The sequence below is a fragment of the Mya arenaria genome, chromosome 14, assembly GCF_026914265.1.
Source record: "Mya arenaria isolate MELC-2E11 chromosome 14, ASM2691426v1".
Taxonomy (NCBI): Eukaryota; Metazoa; Mollusca; class Bivalvia; order Myida; family Myidae; genus Mya; species Mya arenaria.
The window spans coordinates 16,325,192-16,346,887 of record NC_069135.1 but is presented as its reverse complement, the minus strand read 5'-3'; the positions used below and the strand labels follow the sequence as shown (position 1 = coordinate 16,346,887).

At 40.9% G+C, this 21,696-nt stretch overlaps 5 protein-coding genes and 1 long non-coding RNA gene across 6 annotated transcripts; 4 read left to right on the top strand and 2 right to left on the bottom strand.

Annotated features, from left to right (window-relative positions):
- Positions 1–5: 5 nt before the first annotated feature.
- On the top strand, positions 6–1,344 carry LOC128215875 (uncharacterized protein DDB_G0271670-like). Its single transcript, XM_052922485.1, has 2 exons — positions 6–31; positions 954–1,344. Exons 1-2 carry the CDS (start codon positions 6–8, stop codon positions 1,342–1,344), a joined length of 417 nt encoding a protein of 138 aa, XP_052778445.1.
- Positions 1,345–2,551: 1,207 nt separating this feature from the next.
- Positions 2,552–4,613, top strand: LOC128218609 (uncharacterized). Its single transcript, XM_052926318.1, has 3 exons — positions 2,552–2,712; positions 2,895–3,094; positions 3,940–4,613. Exons 1-3 carry the CDS (start codon positions 2,694–2,696, stop codon positions 4,090–4,092), a joined length of 372 nt encoding a protein of 123 aa, XP_052782278.1. The 5' UTR covers positions 2,552–2,693; the 3' UTR covers positions 4,093–4,613.
- A 44-nt stretch (positions 4,614–4,657) lies between these two features.
- Positions 4,658–7,225, bottom strand: LOC128218608 (transmembrane protein 26-like). The gene is made up of 5 exons (XM_052926317.1): positions 6,776–7,225; positions 6,235–6,406; positions 5,853–6,094; positions 5,428–5,668; positions 4,658–5,237 (listed from the first exon to the last, which is right to left on the bottom strand). Exons 1-5 carry the CDS (start codon positions 7,027–7,029, stop codon positions 5,016–5,018), a joined length of 1,131 nt encoding a protein of 376 aa, XP_052782277.1. The 5' UTR covers positions 7,030–7,225; the 3' UTR covers positions 4,658–5,015.
- A 5,133-nt stretch (positions 7,226–12,358) lies between these two features.
- Positions 12,359–15,025, bottom strand: LOC128217731 (uncharacterized). Its single transcript, XM_052925080.1, has 3 exons — positions 14,840–15,025; positions 14,402–14,728; positions 12,359–13,616 (listed from the first exon to the last, which is right to left on the bottom strand). Exons 1-3 carry the CDS (start codon positions 14,886–14,888, stop codon positions 13,456–13,458), a joined length of 537 nt encoding a protein of 178 aa, XP_052781040.1. The 5' UTR covers positions 14,889–15,025; the 3' UTR covers positions 12,359–13,455.
- An 830-nt stretch (positions 15,026–15,855) lies between these two features.
- LOC128215874 (uncharacterized) lies at positions 15,856–19,166 on the top strand. Its single transcript, XM_052922484.1, has 5 exons — positions 15,856–16,095; positions 16,533–17,495; positions 17,726–17,877; positions 19,027–19,124; positions 19,162–19,166. The coding sequence occupies exons 1-5, from the start codon at positions 15,856–15,858 to the stop codon at positions 19,164–19,166; spliced, it is 1,458 nt and encodes a 485-aa protein (XP_052778444.1).
- Positions 19,167–19,170: 4 nt separating this feature from the next.
- Positions 19,171–21,234, top strand: LOC128218211 (uncharacterized). The gene is made up of 3 exons (XR_008258335.1): positions 19,171–19,262; positions 19,500–19,614; positions 20,215–21,234. It is a non-coding gene; the product is annotated as an uncharacterized LOC128218211 (long non-coding RNA).
- Positions 21,235–21,696: the final 462 nt, after the last annotated feature.

The following is a 21,696-nucleotide window of genomic DNA, read 5'->3' as shown; positions in this document are numbered from 1 at the left end:
ACAAAATGACCTTCTCATGCTTCCTCAAGGTGTTGGTGATGAAAATATATTTATGTCTTTGTTGAAGTCTAGACTTAATGATACATTTATCCAAAACTGGAGGTCAAAACTTAATAACTCGTCACGTGCAAGAACTTATACAATGTTTGGTAATTTTATGTTGCAACCTTATTTGACAAATGTTAATATATATAAATTTAGAAAAGACCTATGTAAATTACGAGTATCATCTCATAGATTAGAATTAGAAGCAAGAAGATGGCACAGACCCGAACCAATATATTTTGAAAATAGAAAATGTATTGTGTGTGATGTTTTGGAAGATGAATTTCATTTTATTCTGGAATGCCCTCTGTACAACGAATTACGACATTCATATATCAATAAGTATTATCGGAATAGACCAAACATTCCAAAATTTGTTGAATTTATGCAGTCCGAAAATGTTAAAGTGAATAGAAATTTAGCCATGTATATTAAATATGCATTTAGTTTAAGAAACAAGTATCATTAAAGTATCATTATTATTATGACTAGTGATAGCCTATATAAACGTTATTTCACACTGATCTCTCGCTGTCTTATATTGTCATGTATTGATTTTACTCTACATGTATACAATAGTTATTAGATTTGTATTTTACGCGATGTCATATATGTTCTGTATATTATAAATATGGCATTGATCACTTGACAACTTAAATATATTTATGATCTCAAATGTATACACATGGACAGTATGTCTACATGTATTTCTGAATAAACCACAAAACCTCAACATGAAAAAATCCTGTGTAAGGAAGTATTTTGACCCCCATAGAATAACGACCCCACGGTCATTATCCTTTAGAAAAAGTAAATCTCGGATCAAATATAAATATATCGACTCAACAACACGCAATAAAAGGATCGTCATCATCATCACGACTATACTCTAGTTTTTGTAACTGAAGCAGCAGCAGCAGCAGTAGCAGCCGCAGTAGAAGTAGCAATAGCAGAGGCAGTAGAAGTAGCAGAGGCAGTCGCAGCAGTAGCAGTAGCAGAGGAAGTAGCAGTAGCAGCAGAGGTAGTAGCAGTAATAGTAGCAGAGGAAGTAGCAGAAACAGTAGCAGCAGCAGTAGAATTAGCAGAGGTAGTAGCAGTAGCAGCAGTAGAAGTAGCAGCAGCAGTAGCAGCAGAGGCAGGGCAGTAGCAGCAGTAGAAGTAGCAGAGGAAGTAGCAGAAACGGAGGCAGTAGCAGCAGAAGTAGTAGTAGCAGAGGCAGTAGAAGTAGCAGAGGAAGTAGCAGACACAGAGGCAGTAGCAGAGGCAGTTGCAGTAGCAGCAGAAGTAGCGTTTGCATAGTACAGATAATAGGATAACATCCCAAATTTTGCACTTTTTAACTACGCTATTCTGATCTCTTTTCGCAGGAAAATATTAACTGAAAAGGATTCACAAATTTTAAAACAGGATAATGGCCGGGGTCTTGTGGGTTACAATAGTTACTTAATCGGCTAAAATCTTACATATCGCGTTGACCGCTAGTATTATATGTCTCAGATATGTATTCATAACTTAACTTCAACTCGTAGACAGACTTTAAAGATGCACCCTTACTCCCAAGTAAGATTAACCACAATTAATAACATTGTTTTAATATACCAAAGTAACTGTTGGAAGCAATGGTTCTAATGAAGGATATCAAGTTTATTTTGAAAAAGGTGCAGAAAATATGGTAATTCTACCTTATGAGAAGAAATATTTTAGCACTCACCAATCATTTAATATTTGTGCGTTTTCAGCTATTTAATACACGGTTACAATCGTGTTATCAGTAATTAAAATTTTCCATAAATGACTTATTTAGTAAGTAGTTAAAAGTTTATCATTCAAAATTTATGTTTGTTATACATGTGTGTATGTATTGATAAGAGTGTCACTTTAAGAATTTGATGCTTATGAATAAATTAGTTTGAAACATGTGGGATATTTTCATGCACTGTCAAATACGCTTTAAGAATTTGATGCCTTTAAACAGTCTATTTGACAGTGCATGAAGATACCCCACATGTTTCCAATTAATTTATTCATAATTTGCAATTTCGTCCTATGATAATGCTTATTTGTAACTATAATTGAAATGCAGCCATCATTTTTAAACCATCTTCAGCAAACTTGGCCAGTAATTTGATGCTCATGAGACAAGGTTTATGGCCATAAATGGCCATATGTGTATATCATTAAATTGGTTTCTAGATATGGAATCCATAATTATGCCTTAATACCAGATATATTTAGGCATTTCGAGATTTTCTGATTTTGTTAAACAGCCATAATTCATAGTTATTTTAAGCTAGATAGATGGTAGGAGTGACTCCTTTGATAAATCTAAAGAAAAAAGTTGATATTTTAGGTAAAATGTCACTAAATTTCGTACACCACAGCAGGAGTCCATTCCCATCAAACTAGCGTGATGTCATCAGCTTTCTAGAGGGAGACAGGGAGGTAACTCGCAGTATAACCCTGTGGTTGGTATGTCCTGTTGTAGTGAAGAGATATAGTGAGTGTTTCCGGTTTCAATCATGTCTTCCGTTTCCACTATTTCACTCAGATGCAATTTGATTATTTATTTATGCATCCCATTGTTTGTCGGTGATCAAGTGCGGTGTCTTTAATGTTTATTGTGAAATGATTGATTAAAAACAGCAACAATGCCGGAAAACGGCAACGGTACGGATACATTTTCTTCCTATAAAACTTTCATCATTTTATTGTAATATTAATTTGATTTATATGATATTTTATTTAAAAATATGTATTCATATTCTTTGTATAAAACAAAATTGATTAACACATAAAATGTCAATTTATGAATAACCACATCGACCACTACCGATTCCCATCCTTCACAGGCGTTGACCCTGTGGACCAGGGGACAATTGTCATGCTGACCTTGATCTTTCTCATGGGGGCCACCGCCTCCTTCTGGTTCGCGTGTAACTGGTTTGTGAAGCGGCGCCGGAAGAAAGGTGGCGAGGAGGAGCGAAGGACGGCCGCCAAGACGCGCCTAAAACAGACGTTTTCGCGGTTCTCACAGGTCGACGAGGAGTTGGTAGGAGGACATACACTTTTTTGCCTATTCTCTCAAAATAAAAAATATAACTTTTGATCGAGTTTAGCAAAATAATAACAGGTTGCGTTTGTTTTGTCTTTATTTGGAATTCGTCATTCGGAGCTCCTCGGCCATTTCTATCAAAAACAACCTCGGATGTATATGGACGGTTTACAATGTTAGAAATCGGTACATTTTAAATACGCTGAAAGTAGATCGCATGGCAATTGCAATTAAGCACTTAAACTTAATGACTTAACACTTGGGAATCTTAATTTTGTTTGCAATAAAACACGCCATTGTTAATCAATTTAAACTTAGATCTACAAATTCAAGCTAAAACACTACATTTAATATATTATATAATTCAAAATTTTACGAACTACTTCTACTGATGTACCAGCATACATCCGAAGTTGTTCTCGTAGAATATGGCCGAGGATATCCGAATGGGATTTCGAATGACCTAATGGCGCCCGAGTGTTCTCCCTTAACATGACGGTTACCTAGCATTTTTGATTTATACGTTATATAAGCGATATATTGATAGGTATGTCCTAATAAGTGTTTGGTGTCATTGTCTCTTTGTTTTGTACTGCTTGTCCTTTGAACGATGTACTTTTAAACACTATCATAATATGGCCTCAACGTCTGGGTAGTTTCCATGATATTATTATAGCCGTACATGTCCAATTCCTTCTCAGTCAGAAAAGCAAGAATCTCGCGACGCAAACATGAACAAAGAGCCGATTTCCATACGGTCGCATGAAATTGGAATAAACAAACAAAAAAGTAACTTCTGTAATTTACAAAAAAAAATTGTTATTAAAGTTCATCTTTTTCAGACCATACAAATAGACAAGTCGGATGAAGAAATTTTAAAAGAGTTCTCGTCAAACAACCGACCATCACTTATAAGCCCTGCCAGAAAGGGGGAGAAATCTACGTCAAGAGACAGCAGACAGACGGACAAGAAATATCTGGAGACGGACTTGTGATTTTGATCCATGTGTACTCGTGTTTCATTCATTCATGTCATATACGTTTGCAAACATATTGTTTATGACATGTCTCCACAATAGTATAATTGTAATGAGCAAAATAAAGCAAATTTTCACGCGTTCTCACACTTGCAGGCATGTTGTATATAGAGTTCCTTATATAGACAATGACATTAGTATTTGTCTGACGTAAAAAGACAAAACAACTGCCTTTCTTAGGAAGTACTCTTAATACTATATGGGACGCTGTATATACGTCATCATAATCATTCCACCAATATGCAATTACGCATACATGTGCTATGCTAAGTGACTGATATTTAAGAGCTACAAGTATAGTCTACCATTGCAGCTCTTGAACTTTGAAGCAATTCATAGGATTGATGTCACTTACGTAAACACGGATATAATTAGTGTACATACTATTGGTATGATCTTTATCGCATATATTTGCATTAGCCAATAACATCTAGATTTGTATATTATGTTCAAAGTTCAATTAAAAAGCGCTTAAAGTATCATTGCTCCGTTGTTAACTGTGTCACAAAGACTAACACTGTGCTAACATCAAATGAATATATTTGTATTTTGAAACAATGATTAAAAAGCAAAATAAAGCAAAAAACAATTAATAATATCATAGATAGAATAAAATAATGCCCACAAATAGTAGAGAAGAAACATGGTTATGGTGGTAAAATATCGTTACAACATATCTTAACTTTGTCTAGCTTCTGATAATTGTCTCTTCAATTAGGGAGCAAGAGCATGCGAATCATCATCAATAGAAGTGCTTTCGAACCGAGTTCCTATCTAATCTGCCAACAGGAGTAATGTGTAGACTCCGAAACACGTAACTAGACGCACCCAGCTAAATAAACGAGCATTTCGTGTGAGTATATGCATTGGATCGCCCGCTCTCAAAATCGTTGGTGCTTGTTGTGTTTGTCTGGTTTGACAGGCTTTGCATTCTTGATGGGCCGTTGTTTATTCTTGCGATTTGTCCCCCAGTCGTCCAGAGTGTCGAGGGATTCCATGGAGCGTGCGATCTCTGACTTCCGGAGCAGGTCGTTCCCCTCGTTCGCAACGCAGCCGCACAGCACGCAGAACCGGTACAGGCCCAGCACAAGTGTCAATAGGTTCTGGAGAAGGAAATGAATTTATTTTAGCTTGACAGTATAACAGCGTCAAACAAAAGCTTATCTAATATGAACACATCTTACATATCAAATATGGTTAATGCCGAGCGTGTATGATATGTTTATCAACTAGCAAGTTTTATTGTCGAAAATTATCTTTCACAGCCTTAATCTCATACATGTAACACGGTACCTTGAGCGTGAAGAAAAGAATCATGTAGTCGACGACACCCAGGTAGACCATGTAGACGCGCGCAACAAGGAAAGGTCCGTCCTGCATGAAGAACACCATCAGGATGGACAACACTTCCGACTTGTCCTCCGAGCCGTCGTCCCCGCGCCCTGCGTCAGTACCTAGAACCGGAAGTCGCTGTTTTCGGCGGAATGTAAACGCAGTGGTAATGACGACAACAAACTGGACTAGACTGAGCGACCTGAAGAGGACACGTTTGAAGCAGTTAATCAATTAGGTATTTTTTCCAAGGCTTCTTTTATGATCGATATTTTACTGTAATTACATTCTAATTATATAAAAAGTAAATAAAAGCATGGGTGATAAATAGTATACAAAAGTATCGTGTAAAAAGAGGAATTTCAAATATCTTAGAAAATAACTACCAGACTCCGAGGACGCCGTATCTAAAAAATGGGTGGCGCATCACCTCATCCCTGGTCACTGTGTCCGAGAAGTCCAGTATGTCCGCGCTGATGGCCGAGTACATGATGAGCAGCTGGGAGAGGGAATTCCGGTCTATGCGGCCGCGGGGTAGCAGCCACCGGCAAATGATAAGTAGAATCATCATTGACTGCTCTAGCAGAGACGTTAGCCGCTCACCACGGAACACGTCAGCGAACATCGACTGGAAATTTGTTGAATTTAGAATGTGTACAAAAAGGTGAACTTTGCGGATATTTTACCTCTGATGAATACATAAAAGTACCTATGAATATATTACCAGCCTTGTCTTTCGATAATTTGTAAGACTGTCTGGGGGGTTACCTTATTACCGAACAAAGTGACATCAAAACTCTGCTGCGGTGCGGAAGTGTTCAGTTGATTTCCGGTGACGTTTTGAGCCGGGCTGGTCATAGCGACAGAAATGTCGTTGAGACGTAAAATCCAGAGGACAGGAATCATTGTCAGCAGGTAACTGACAAAAGCAGTGCATATTCTGAAAATAAACAAGTTTCAAAAGATTATGTCAGCGAGTTAGGTGTATCACTGTGTTTTGTAATGCTATAAACATAAGGAAAAGAACATAAGGGAAAGGCAAATACGTTTATATATACACATGTAAATATATTGTAAAATTAATTACATAAATGTGTTCCATTCTTGCAATCATAGTTTACATATTTAGCTTCTAAAACGCACCTTCACGCATAAGGAAAAGGAGAAAAAAACACTCAGGTATATCTGGTCATGAAACAGAATTGTACGCGACTTATGCCAGCTTATACATAGCTGCCTTCTCTTTTTAGAATTTAAATGAAGTATAATTCACTTTATCATACTAGTATATTTTCTTGCAATCACGTACCTTTTCCATTCGCATCCGTACCGGAAATACAATACGGTGGCTGTCTCGAGAAAGAACAGCGGTATGCAGAGCGCATATATCCCATTGTATCTCGCGTCAACTTTAGCCGCGGTATACACTGACACGCATGCGTGCCCAATGAGCAGCGTCCGTGCTAGGACCGCCCGAAACACCTTCCGGTACTTGTGAAAGTCTGACCGGAACTCAATACGCTCAAGGTTCAACTTCCGTAGACGTTGTCTTGGAGCGTTCATTTTCTCTTAATCCCGACTTTACACTATCTAAATTATATATGCATCGTGAACGTACATCCGTGTACACGATTTATGTAACAAATAATTTCTGCGCAAGGAAAACTAAACGCGTGATTGATAGCAACGCTGGTGAGTCCGGATATGGTTGTATTGGAAAGACAATACCACTGGACGATATTGAATATGACTAACATCATTGAACTATCGTATAGCCACTTAATAAATGATGATCGCATTAGTTTAAACTTTCTGTACATAAAGTATATGACCTTTCCATATTTGGTGTTCACAACGTAGCAACCTCCCCCCGATGGTTATCGAGTCATTGTTACTGCATACTCACTGACCAATGAAAATTACTCTTGAAAAACAGTAAGATTTAAATTTGAAATATGTTTGTTATTAGATGTCTTGGACACCCTGTCGCCTGTATGTTTAAAAAGCATACGCATGTTGCAGCCTAGGTGTAGGACGACCCTTACAGATATCCGATGTACTGCTTGTCTAGATGTAGATGAACCCTGATAGATATCCGATGTATTACTTGCCCATGTGAAGGCTTGAGGGTTTTCTCGCTGGTAGGTTATAACACCCCCCCCCCTTTGACACTTTAAGTACTAGGCTTTGGGGTTTTCCCGCTGGTAGATTATTACGCCCCCCCTTGTCATTTTAAGTACTAGGCTTGAAGGTTTTCTCGCTGGTAGGTTATTCGGACACCCCCTCCCTCCGCCCCTTTTGGAATTTTAAGTACTAGGCTTTAGGGTTTTCTCGACATTGTAATATTAAGCTTAAAGTTTTCTCACTGGTAGGTTATTACGCCCCCCCCCCCCTTGACATTTGAAGTACTTGGCTTCGGCGTTTTCTCGCTGGTAGATTATTACACCCCCGTGACAATGTAAGTACTAGGCTTTAGGGTTTTCTCATTGGTAGGTTATAACGCCCCCTCCACTTTGACATTGTAAATACTAGTCTTTAGGGTTTTCTGTCTGGTAGGTTATTTCGCACCCCTCCCCCCCCCCCCCCCCCTTGACATTGTATGACTACGCTTCGGCGTTTTCCCGCTGGTAGATAATTACATCCCCTCCCCTTTGACATTTTAAGTACAAGGCTTTAGGGTTTCCTCGATGGTCGGTTATTACGCCCCCTCCCCTTTGCCATTGTAAATACAAGGCTTTAGGGTTTTCTCGATGGTAGGTTATTACGCCCCCTCCCCTTTGACATTGTAAATACAAGGCTTTAGGGTTTTCTCGATGGTAGGTTATTACGCCCCCTCCCCTTTGACATTGTAAATACTAGGCTTTAGGGTTTTCTCGATGGTAGGTTATTACGCCCCCTCCCCATTGCCATTGTAAGTACTAGGCTTTAGGGTTTTCTCGATGGTAATTATAACGCCCCATCCCATTTGACATTGTAAATACTACGCTTCGGCATTTTATCGGTGGTAGGTTACTACGCCCCCCCCCCCGCCTCACCCTTTGACATTGTTAGTACTAGGCTTTAGCGTTTTCTGTCTGGTAGGTTATTACGCCCCCCCTCCCGCCTCACCCTTTGACATTGTAAGTACTAGGCTGTAGCGTTTTCTCGATGGTAGGTTACTACATGTACGCCCCCCCCCCTCCTTGACATTGTAAGACTACGCTTCGGCGTTTTGTCGGTGGTAGGTTATTACGCCCCCTCCCCTTTGACATTGTAAATACTACGCTTCGGCGTTTTATCGGTGGTAGGTTATTACCCCCCTCCCCCCTCCCCTTTGACATTGTAAGTACTAGGTTTCGGTGTTTTCACGCTGGTAGGTAAATATGGAGGCATACTATACTATAAATACTAGGCATTGGAGTTTTCCCGCTGGTAGGTTATTACGACCCCACCCTTTGACATTGCAAGTACTAGGCTTTAGCGTTTTCTGTCTGGTAGGTTAGTACCCCCCCCCCCCCCCCGCCTCACCTTTTGACATTGCAAGTACTAGGCTTTAGCGTTTTCTGTCTGGTAGGTTAGTACCACCCCTCCCCCCCCCCCGTCTCACCCTTTGACATTGCAAGTACTAGGCTTTAGCGTTTTCTGTCTGGTAGGTTAGTACGCACCCCCCCCCCCCCCCGCCCCTTCACATTGTAAGTTCTAGGCTGTAGCGTTATCTCGCTTTAATAGGAAATGACGCCCCCCCCCCCCCTTGACATTGTAATTTTTAGGCTTAAGCGTTTTCTCGCTGGTATGTTATTACGCCCCCCCCCCCTTTGACATTGTAAGTACTAGGTTGTAGCGGTTTCTCTCTGGTATGTTATTACGCCCCTCTCCCCTTTGACATTGTAAGTACTAGACTGTAGCGTTTTATCTCTGGTATGTTATTACGCCCCTCTCCCCTTTGACATGGTAAGTACTAGGTTGTAGCGTTTTCTCTCTGGTATGTTTTTACGCCCCCCCCCCCTTTGGCATTGTAAGAACTAGACTGTAGCGTTTTCTCTCTGGTATGTTATTACGCCCCCCCCCCCTTTGACATGGTAAGTACTAGGCTGTAGCGCATTCTCTCTGGTATGTTATTACGCCCCTCTCCCCTAGAGTAGAGTAAGTACTAGACTGTAGCGTTTTATCTCTGGTATGTTATTACGCCCCCCCCCCCCTTTGACATTGTAAGTACTAGGTTGTAGCGTTTTCTCTCTGGTATGTTATTACGCCCCTCTCCCCTTTGACATGGTAAGTACTAGGTTGTAGCGTTTTCTCTCTGGTATGTTATTACGCCCCTCTCCCCTTTGACATTGTAAGTACTAGACTGTAGCGTTTTATCTCTGGTATGTTATTACGCCCCTCTCCCCTTTGACATGGTAAGTACTAGGTTGTAGCGTTTTCTCTCTGGTATGTTATTACGCCCCCCCCCCCCCTTTGGCATTGTAAGAACTAGACTGTAGCGTTTTATCTCTGGTATGTTATTACGCCCCCCCCCCCCTTTGACATGGTAAGTACTAGGCTGTAGCGCATTCTCTCTGGTATGTTATTACGCCCCTCTACCCTTTGACATTGTAAGTACTAGACTGTAGCGTTTTATCTCTGGTATGTTATTACGCCCCCCCCCCCCCCCTTTGACATTGTAAGTACTAGGTTGTAGCGTTTTCTCTCTGGTATGTTATTACGCCCCCCCCCTTTGGCATTGTAAGAACTAGACTGTAGCGTTTTCTCTCTGGTATGTTATTACGCCCCCCCCCCTTTGACATGGTAAGTACTAGGTTGTAGCGCATTCTCTCTGGTATGTTATTTCGCCCCTCTCCCCTTTGACATGGTAAGTACTAGGTTGTAGCGCATTCTCTCTGGTATGTTATTACGCCCCCCCCCCCTTGACATTGTAAGTACTAGACTGTAGCGTTTTATCTCTGGTATGTTATTACGCCCCTCTCCCCTTTGGCATTGTAAGTACTAGGTTGTAGCGTTTTCTCTCTGGTATGTTATTACGCCCCCCCCCTCCCTTTGGCATTGTAAGAACTAGACTGTAGCGTTTTCTCTCTGGTATGTTATTACGCCCCCCCCCCCCCCCTTTGACATTGTAAGTACTAGGCTGTAGCGTTTTTTCGCTGGTAGATTTTGACGCCCTTCCCCTCCAACATTGTAAGAACCAGGTTTTAATGTGTTCTCGCTGGTTGGGTATTACCCTCCACCCCCAACCTACTGGGCATTGTAAGTACTAGACTTTGGCGTTATATGGCGTGTAGATTATAACGTCCTCCCTTGACGTTGTAAGTACTACGTTTAAGCGTTATATGGCTTGTAGATTAAATCGTCCTCCCTTGACGTTGTAAGTACTACGCTTAAGCGTTATATGGCTTGTAGAATATATCGTCCTCCATTGACGTTGTAAGTACTACGCTTAAGCGTTATATGGCTTGTTGATAATAACGTCCTCCCTTGGCGTTGTAAGTACTACGCTTAAGCATTATATGGCTTGAAGATTATAACGCCCCCCTGGACGTTGTAAGTACTAGACTTAAGCGTTATATGGCTTGTAGATTATAACGTCCCACTGGACATTGTAAATACTTGCCTGAAGCGTTATATGGCTTGTAGATTATAACGTCCCACTGGACATTGTAAATACTTGCCTGAAGCGTTATATGGCTTGTAGATTATAACGTCCCCAGTGGTCGTTTTAAGTACTAGACGTTAGCGTTATATGCTGGTAGGTTATTACGCCCTCCGTGACGTTGTCGGTACTAGACTTTAGCGTTATATGATGAAAGGTAATTACGCCCCCATGACATTTTAAGTACTAGGCCTTAGCGTTATATGCTGGTAGGTTATTACGCCCTCCGTGACGTTGTCGGTACTAGACTTTAGCGTTATATGATGAAAGGTAATTACGCCCCCATGACATTTTAAGTACTAGGCCTTAGCGTTATATGCTGGTAGGTTATTACGCCCCATCCCTGTGACATTTTAAGTACTAGGCCTTAGCGTTATATGCTGGTAGGTTATTACGCCCCATCCCCATGACATTTTAAGTACTAGGCCTTAGCGTTATATGCTGGTAGGTTATTACGCCCCATCCCTGTGACATTTTAAGTACTAGGCCTTAGCGTTATATACTGGTAGGTTATTACGCCCCATCCCTGTGACATTTTAAGTACTAGGCCTTAGCGTTATATGCTGGTAGGTTATTACGCCCCATCCCTGTGACATTTTAAGTACTAGGCCTTAGCGTTATATGCTGGTAGGTTATTACGCCCCATCCCTGTGACATTTTAAGTACTAGGCCTTAGCGTTATATACTGGTAGGTTATTACGCCCCATCCCTGTGACATTTTAAGTACTAGGCCTTAGCGTTATATGCAGGTAGGTTATTACGCCCCATCCCTGTGACATTTTAAGTACTAGGCCATAGCGTTATATACTGGTAGGTTATTACGCCCCATCCCTGTGACATTTTAAGTACTAGGCCTTAGCGTTATATGCAGGTAGGTTATTACGCCCTCCGTGACGTTGTTAGTACTAGACATTAGCATGACATGCTGGTAGGTTATTACGCCCCACCCCGTCACATTGTGAGGATAAGACGTAAGCGTTGGATGCTGGTAGGTTATTACGTCCCCCACACCTCTGACGTTGTAATAACAAGACGTTAGCGTTATATGCTGATAAGCTATTACGCCCCCATGACATTGTAAGTACTTGGCTATTACGCCCTCTGTGACGTTGTAAGTACTAGGCCTTTATTAGCGTTATCCGGCTTTTAGGCTATTCTAAAGTTCACTTTGTCAGATCGCTTTTCTGCAAATAAGTGAGTGTTTTTTTTCTGTACTGACGCTAAACACTGAATCAGCTTGGTATGGCCTAAGAGCAAGAATTGGTTAAAAGTAACAATTTATTAATAACAATAATACATAGAAATAAGTCTGACATATTTCTTAATTACCATTATATAACCGTTGGGAGCCTGTTTTTTTTCGTTATTTATGTAAGTTAGCCTAAGTATGTCATCGCAAAATTTAATAGGTCATGAACATATCGGTCAAACCGTGGTAACGGTACAAAGATTATCAATTATAGAAACAAGTTATTGTACCACACCTTAACAAGTCCTTACATCAAACATATATAGTGAATACTGTTCTGTCAACCGTTCACATATTCGGGTATACTATTACTCAAAAATGTAATTCAAAATAATGATGCTACAAATATGCTTTGTCATCATAGATTGAGATGTATATGTATCTAAAAAATAGGCCAGCTAAAATTATACAACCTATCTTATAAAATGTACAAAATAGAACACCGAAGTGTAACGAAAGAATAGAAAAAATAGATAATTGAAAAATAAAAATCACTGAGAAATTACATCCATATTTTAGTCCCAGTTTTCATCAATGCTTTCAGTATGCAAATCTTTATAAAAAAATAATATGAAGAATAATTTCAATGGCTGTGATAGAAGCATATTGAAGCAACAGTGATGGACAAGCAGGAATACGTTTTATTTAAAATTGAATATAAAGACTCAATCGTGGCTTCTCCCCGTTTAAACTTCTTAGTGAAGCATTCTGGTAGTAGCACCCAGTCCCCTCAGGCACGATAGTGTCTCCCGAACATTCCATCGTGTGACTGCTGCAAATGCATGTTTTGGAGAAAATGGAACGCTGGTTAAAGGCCAATAACAATTAAATCAGGACTCCATGTCGTGACTAACGGACACCCGAAAAGTCGAATTCAATTCGATAGACGTCATCGATCCGGCGATGTTCTTACGGCAACCTAAGGCGTTGTTTATATTGTCCAGCATATTTCTTTGAGCACTATACTGTAGGGTGACTTTGAAATGTTCTTCTGCAACGTGATAAAAGAAGGCTTCGACTGTTCCCTTAATAACCATACACACGGTCATGTCCGTTTTCCGTTCAGTGTGCCAACAAAGTAGTGAACGTTTGCAATATAATAGACGGGTTTGCCTCACGGGGTGTTTCCATGGTTTCCTGACGTCGTGTGTTTACCGGTTCTTCTTATTTCGGCGTAGACGGGTGGTAGGTCGTCGTAGGCTGGGGGTTTGCCGAGATCCGGGTCCGCCACCGACTGCTCGTACGACGGAGGGGAGGTGCACGGTACGATGGCGCCTGAAACATCAAGGTGATGTTTTGTAAAATAATTCTAATGCGGAAGTAAGCGTTCATCTTATTTTCCTTTATATTTATTATCAAAACGGATGTACATAAGTTACAGATAATTGGACAACAAAGACAGTGTGCGGTCGCATGGACGTCGAGTTGGACTATAAGTATCTTCCATGGCCGTGTGTGAGAGATAGAACCCGAGCGTACACAGTGTTTTGAGGAGACGCGGTTTACCGAGTTTTCGCAGAACATTATTCCAGGTATGTTTACAAACTGGTTTTAATTGAGATCTGGTCCTTTTGAGTATGTTTTTCAACCGTCCACGTGGACTCTGTTGAATTGCGTAGTATGTTACAATAGACTTGAGCTAAAGGTCAAGGATATTTAACTTGATATTGTTTACATGATGTTCAAGTCGAATGCACGTATAACATGAATAACTAAACATGAATAAAAGTAATAACAAAACATGAATAAAAGTAATCCAGACGATCAAATTTTAAACAAATAAATCGGCCCAACCAACTGTTTATCACATCATTATATTACAACTTAGATAATAAATTATACACTCTCACATTTTACAACAAAACTTTGTTTACGAGTAAACACGGCATACAAAGCATATACATGTTTGGTCCAAGGCAAGGATTAAAAACATTCAATCTGTTAACGTCCATTCTACACCTACCTGCAATAGCATGCATTCAGGACTTAAACATGTTGACATGTCTTTATACATAATGTATATTGAGTCGCATTAAATATATATATGCTCCCATACTTACCATGGCTGATGGCGAAGATATCCACTCCCCGTCCATCTGTCTCAGCACCGTCCTCCACCTCCCGGTATATGCGTCGTCGCGCCTTCTGTAACTTCCGTGCCCAACAGATGCGAACAACGGTAACCGCCGGAAGCGCAATTACACCGCCAACCACGATCAACAAGTAAATGGACCTTGTTCCGTGCATAATGTCGTCGGCTTCCGTGTCTTCGCCAATGTCACTGTTGCCACCAGGTGGCATCGATTGGTCAGTACACGCCGTGGAGTTCTGGCCATCCATATCAAGCTCAGCCTCCTGACCGCATCTTACCGACATCGACCAGCACCCTGACAAAATGAAATATAATGACACAATAAAATGTAGGTAGGCATAGAGCCGTCACTAAAACCATTCGAATTTTATACTACGTAATACATTTATATAAAACGAAAAATTACCTGCGATGCAAAGCGAAAACAACATGATGTTTATCCCGACAAAACACATCCTGAAGCCTTACTGGTTTGCCTCTCATTTGATAAAAAAGTTTTCCGAAAATGAGGAATTTCTTCCTTTTAGTTAACCACCTAAATTTCCAAATTACGTGTACTCCTAAATAAGCGCTAGCTCAGACTAAAGTATATCTGATGTATTTATGTACTTTATACGGGTGACGTACTCGACCTTGGTGTATAAAATGGGTCACGTTTTGGATACACAATAACAATAACAAAATGCGACCAAAATACCGGTGGGGTATGGCTATTTTGGCATTCCGTACGACCTTTCCCTGATAACCGATCATTCGTTGATACTTTATATTCGTTTACATTACACATTATATGAACTTAAACGATTTTGATCACACCCGATTATAAAACACTTTTTAGGTACATCCCCATCTGATATACTGTTTACATTTTGCGACCAGGTACACACATACTTTTTAAGTATTCGTATCTTGATGATTATGGAACTAATGAATCTTTAGTGAATATTTTAAATTATTCAGTCAGCCCTATTAAATAAAAAGTAGAGCAACTGTCGTCTTATGACTTTCTAACACATCATGAAATGGTTGAAAGTGCACACGCTCGAACCCTCGACCCACATACAGAGGACCTGCATTTAAGCCCGACATAACGTTGACTAACCACATTGTTAAACGAAAACTTGTGAAAAATGTAACAGTACTTGTTTTTTTTTACATTGTTACACAGTACCATTATTATTCAGCGTTTTCAATTCCCTTCATTACGTTGCCAATAATTCAAACAAACGTTAATCCGTTACTGTCCTATTGCACGTAATTTAACGAATGGTGACGTCAATAACTGTCAAAAGGCGTTAGTGACGAAAGGACGTTGACGACGCTTAGAAACTATAAAGTACGCACATAACAAACATGAGACGCAACAACAAATAAAATTAACACATACATAAACACCGATCAGCGTCTTGAAAAATATTGCTCATGTCATCTGACGGAGAAGGGCCGGCGAACCGAAGTGGCGGGTTGAAGAACGGAGGTGGCGGCGCAGGCAGCCTGATAGAGCCGGACACGTTCTGGGATCTGATCGATAATCTACTACTGTACTCAACGCGGGACGAGACGCGACGCCGTCGCCACAACGTCGCCTTGTCCGCCCTCTGCCGCGGGTACGCTCTCCCGCAAGTACACAGGGCGCAACAACAGATCGGACCTGTAAAAACGGTATTCTATTATTCATTATAAACTCAAATATAAAGGAAACGCAACCGATTTTGAATAATCATATACTTTGGTAAAATATGTAGTTTTATTTCACTGGTCGGTTATATATGTATTAGACTGTTATGATGCAGCTTATTTTTGTTGGCCTTTTTCATAATGTTCTCAATGTTTTTGGAATATCAGAAGGTTTTTGTATTGACACAGTTAAGAGTAAGGGTTGGTAAATGATAAAGCACACGAGTACATTCTATATGTGGTCGAAATCTCAAACAATTGTGCTGTATGTAAATGCATGTATTCTTTTGAAACATACGTACCTCCAGATTCCAAAATCACGACATTGACTTTTAAACTCAAAACAATAGTTGGAACATTTTTGGACACTCAACACAAACAAAATCTGCATCAGTTTTAAAAAGCCTTGCTGATCACTTCAGATACCAGCAACAGAACCAGAGCGCTCGGAGTCAGGCATCACTAATTTCAAACCGTTTATCAGTAAGAGAGCTACGTCCCATTTTAGAAAAACAAAAAAGAACAAACATAAATACACTGAATCTGAGCAATGCAGTCTGAAAGATACAACAGACGAGGGGAAGGAACAATCAACAGACGAGGGGAAGGAACAATCAACAGACGAGGGGAAGGAACAATCAATCGATAAGGCCAAACAAACAGTAGACGATACACCCAAGTCTCAGAGTGAATGTAACGTGAAGGATCTAGATGTGGTATTTGTGAAGAATATCAATATTCCAGCGTCTGAGAGGCTCTGGAGATTTGCCATCCGCAACCGGAAGAAGCAAGAGAATATGGCTGCGACAATCGAAGAGGCGGAAGAGTGTGCCAACAAGCCTTTAAAGATACCAAACGCTCGCAGTAATGAAGCTATTTTCCAAGGTCTCCAAAAACGACTTAAAGCAGCGAAGCGTGACGAAAATGCTGCAAATGATAAACACGCTAAGAAATCAAAGGGATCTAAGAAGAAACACAAACATGTCAAACGCCATAAATGTCGCAAGAGCGCTGATGCACGATCAAGACGACAACAGTTTGAGCCGAAGTTATCTCCTCTAGTAAAGAAAGTGCATTCAGAACCAGCTGCGTCCAAAAAAAACACTTCCAATAAAATCAAAATTACAAGCGTCCTACAACAGAAAGTTGACCAATCGTTCAACCGCAACGACCATAGCAAGGAACAAGTCAGCAGCTTGCTCGTGACGAGAGAGATGGACAATGGCGACAGTGGCTTCACGATCAACTCAACGAGTGACACCGCGAGCCGCCTGTTACCAACGGAAGCTTACGATGCCAAGAAGGCGCAATATGACAGTGTGTTGCGGAAGCGGCTTAACTGTGGCAGTCAGCTGGATACTCTCAATCACGAGATAGTTAACAAGGTATTGGAATCCATTTTAACTCTGGAACATATTTGAAATTTGATTAACAATAGCTTGAAAAAATTAATGAATACTTGAAAATGTATTTAAATTAAATTCACCTTTCAATGTGTAAGCTTTGTTCAAATTATCAACTATTAATTACTTGCGGTCCAACCGAAGACGTATGTATCTTCACTTGATAAAAAAAATATTCTTGTTATATAATACTTTCACGTTTTGGATAATAGCGACTAAACCCGCGGACGACCCTCAACCGGGAGACGACCCGGAAGTACGCGGAGCTGAAGACAGAGTATCTGCGCTTCTGCTACCAGGAGTCCGCCCTCCGTCAGCAGATAGCCATAATACAGGCAGAGATATACATGATGCAGAACAAGAGGTAAGTGTATGTGCGAACAATAGAGGTTGAGCGGTGGAGTAGGTATGAAAGGGGGGGGGGGGGCGGGGGAAGGACTGGCGTGGGACGTGGGTACGACGGGCAAGGACGTGGGTATTATATAATGGGGTGAACGTCCGAATGGCATAGGTACGAAGGGCGTAGGTTGTGCGAACGACGGGCGTGGGGAGTAGGTAAGACGAATGTGGGCGTGAGTAGTGTATGTTTACGACGGCCGTTGGGCGGTGGTACGACGGACTGGGTGTAGGCACTACGAACGGGGGGCTGTTTTCGGCACTTATGTTACTAGGATAGAAACCATCATACAGACAGCGATATACATTTGGAAAAAAGGGGTATTGGTGAGGGTTAGAGGTCAGGCGGGGATGTGGGTGCGTCGATGTTGCTGCATTCCTGCTACCATGACAGATAGCAACCCTACAGACATAGACATACTTTGTATAACATGTATATAAGGATATAATGGAGGAGTGGAGGTTGGTAGTGGGCGAGGGAACGACGGTAAAGTATGTGGTTATGCTTCCAGGAGTCCGTTCTCCGTCACCAGATAGCCATAGAGACAGAGTTAACATAACACAGGGCGGGGTCAAAAGGAATAATGAGGGGGAAACGGGGGCGAATCTTACTGCGAGTCATCAGGTAGTCAACCTGCAGATATTCAGTGTAAGGCCTAATGGTATGGTGGGAAGAAAGTGGAGGAAGAGATACACTAAGGCGTAAAAGTAGTCTACATCCAAGTGTCTGTCCTGCCCCATAATTCTAGAGACAGATATATGATCTGCAGAATAAGGTTAATTGGCCATGTGTATGGGACTAGGGAACTTGTGACGTAGTTGCCATGATGGTTTTGAAGACGTTACACGCCACATTATGAAGCGGCAACTTCTAGAATCAATGAAAAACCATGTGTCTACTAAGAGGTTATAAAATGTTCCACGCTCATGGAATCGGGCGAGCTAAAAAATGTGTTTAATGGGTCAAATTCTACGTAAAGATCAAGAAAGGATGGGATGTCAAAAAATGACTTTTCAGGGTAGTGTACATGTATATTTACAGCCGATATAATCGCATGTAGTAATTGATTAGTGTTTTATGCATGCACGATTTTTTATTGGCATGATGTAATTGCAGGTTCCACAAAAAGGCAATATCAGTTAAGACAATGACGCTTGATCCGACGACAGCTTTCTCTCGCGGTATACGAGAAGAGACATCAGAGACTACGCCACGTTCCAAGAGCTGCGAGCACGTGCCACTATTCGCCAGTCTGAAGGCGCCAAAGCCTCTCGTGTGTCGAAACAGAAGTTGGAGACTTCCGGAAAGTGCAGAGGAAACGGTGGAACGAAAACGGAAAAACAGAAAACAAGGTGATACATTAACGTATCAAAATTTTATTTGGTGGAATTAAAAATCCACCAACTGCATCTTTGGTCATCCTTTTGTGGTTTACCAAAGATCCGTGTATAAAATTATATTCAAGACAAAATTTATAGACTGAGATTAGAAAAAACTACCCTAAGATATACTGCAGTATTATATATCAAGTGGTCAATGCGAATATATATAATGAGCTGAGATAATGCAATTTTCCGCCTCTGTTACAGAAGCAGCCCTTCCTGGGGACGCGGGTCCCCTATTGCCCTCCCTGGTGGACGAAACCCGGGCCCGGGGCTTCTGCTCCGTCTACTCCTTCACTCATCTAGAGACCCCTCCGAAACGGTTAATATCAAATTCCAATATTTAAATGTAAATTCGCCATGTAGCCGAGTTGTCTTAAACTTAAGTATTATTGCATATAAGTGGTTCTGGGGTCAACCTAAAAGTCCGTCCGCCCGGTTAGCTCAGTCGGTAGAGCGTTGGGCTGTTAATCGAACAACCCGCGTTCGACCAGGTCACTTCTGTTGTGATTGGTTATGAAATCCTTTCTACGACCATTCGCACTGTACCACTGCCCCTGGCATGTACAGAAGTTGACAGTTACTTGCAGAAGTGAAGGCACCTAGTACTGGTTCACCGCCCAGGTTAGGTGTGCGGTGGTTGAACTGTCACTCTGGGACCCTTCAATGGGCTCACGCCGGGACCCGGAGTATAAACTACTAACACCACCCACCTAAATGTCCATTCTGTCATGTCATTTACAATAAAAAAGAACACTTTTTTACTAAATCACGCCCTTAATATTGCGGTTTGTTCAATTAATTCCAAACCCCATACATGTGTTATCGAAGGTCGGTATTTTATGAAGATGTTTATGTGTTGATGAGTATGCGGAACATTAACGCTTTTGAATATTGAATATTGTTTTTCTCATGACTGCAGATTTCCAAGCATGCTGCTGAAAAAGGAAGAAACTCCACCCAGGGTGGCACACCGCCTAGCCAAAATGAATACAGTCGAACCTTTTTAACTGTAGTTAAAGGGTGATATATTGCTATTTTTTCTCGTATTGTTATACTTTTGTAATAAACAGTTTGAAGTATTTGTCAATGACTTCATTTTATCAGTAGTCTAAGCAAATAAAACATGTTCATATATATACTGATATACGACATAAAACGAGGTGTGTATCTACATGTTAGACCAAATCAAATTATCTCGGTCAGAGTGGTGTGAAAAATATGCATCGAATACACAAATATGCATATTTAATTTTTATAGACTAAAACCACGGACCTAACGGACCTAAGTCCGTGCTAAAATTACCCAAAATAAATTTGGGAAGATTTTCCTTCCCGCATACAACAAGTTTACACTCAGTCTCTCTGGTAAGTGGCCGGTACCTCAAAGGTGACACTCCCCTTCCTTCCCACTAGCATGGTTTATAGGTGTTCCAGTAATGCATAAAAACTAGATCTACTCTTTTTCCACTGTCATCTCCAAAAATTGAGTGCAATGTCCATAGTCTCAGGCAGAACTATTTTCCTATTTTTTTAGAAAAAAGTAATAACGAAAAAGAGAGTGTATGATCGGACGGACGGACGGACGGACGGACCGACCGACCGACCGACGGGCGGGCGGACGGACGGACATAAAGACAGACCCGGTATGGCCACAACGATGCATGGCACACATATTTAAAGAAAATAGAGCAGTTTTCATGGCCTGGTGGTTAAGGCGTTCGCCATCGGAGCGGGCGGTGATGGGTTCGATCCCTGGCCGTGTTATACCGAAAGACGTTAAAATTTGGTACAAGTAGCTCCTTTTCCTGGCGCTAGGCATTTAAAGGATACAGCGTGGAAACGGTCTCTTCATTGAAAAGGGGCTAGGGTATCGCACCCGGACTTCCCTGTATCCCACCAGTGTCACTTCCGCGTGCTGTCCCTTCAGCAAAAACAAAGGACCCTGTTGGAAAGTGCTTGCCGCGTGACTTTCACGGGTTATCCTTTGTCGCAAGGTCTAAAAGTACATACATGCACAAGTAAGTTCAATTAAGGAACATACAAGGAGGTATCAAAAAAAGAAGTAGAATAGTAAACGTATAAATCAAACAGCGATATACATTATAAATACAGTAGATCTAATGAAATATTATTGAAGGCTATTTACAAATGTCATAATACTTTACTGATCTAAACCATATAGGTCCGTGTCTAAACGATGTTATTAAATAATAAAACTGAGTCATTTGGAGCCGGTTTGGGTAGTGGAAACAAACTTTTCACGCCTACAATAACGTTAAATACTGGAACAGGCCCCGATAGTCATAAATACAAATTCAATACACGGCAGACCTTGTACCGTAGATCTACTACGTACATTTTCATTTCTTTTGTTTATCTAAGGTTTTCGGAAAATGCTATG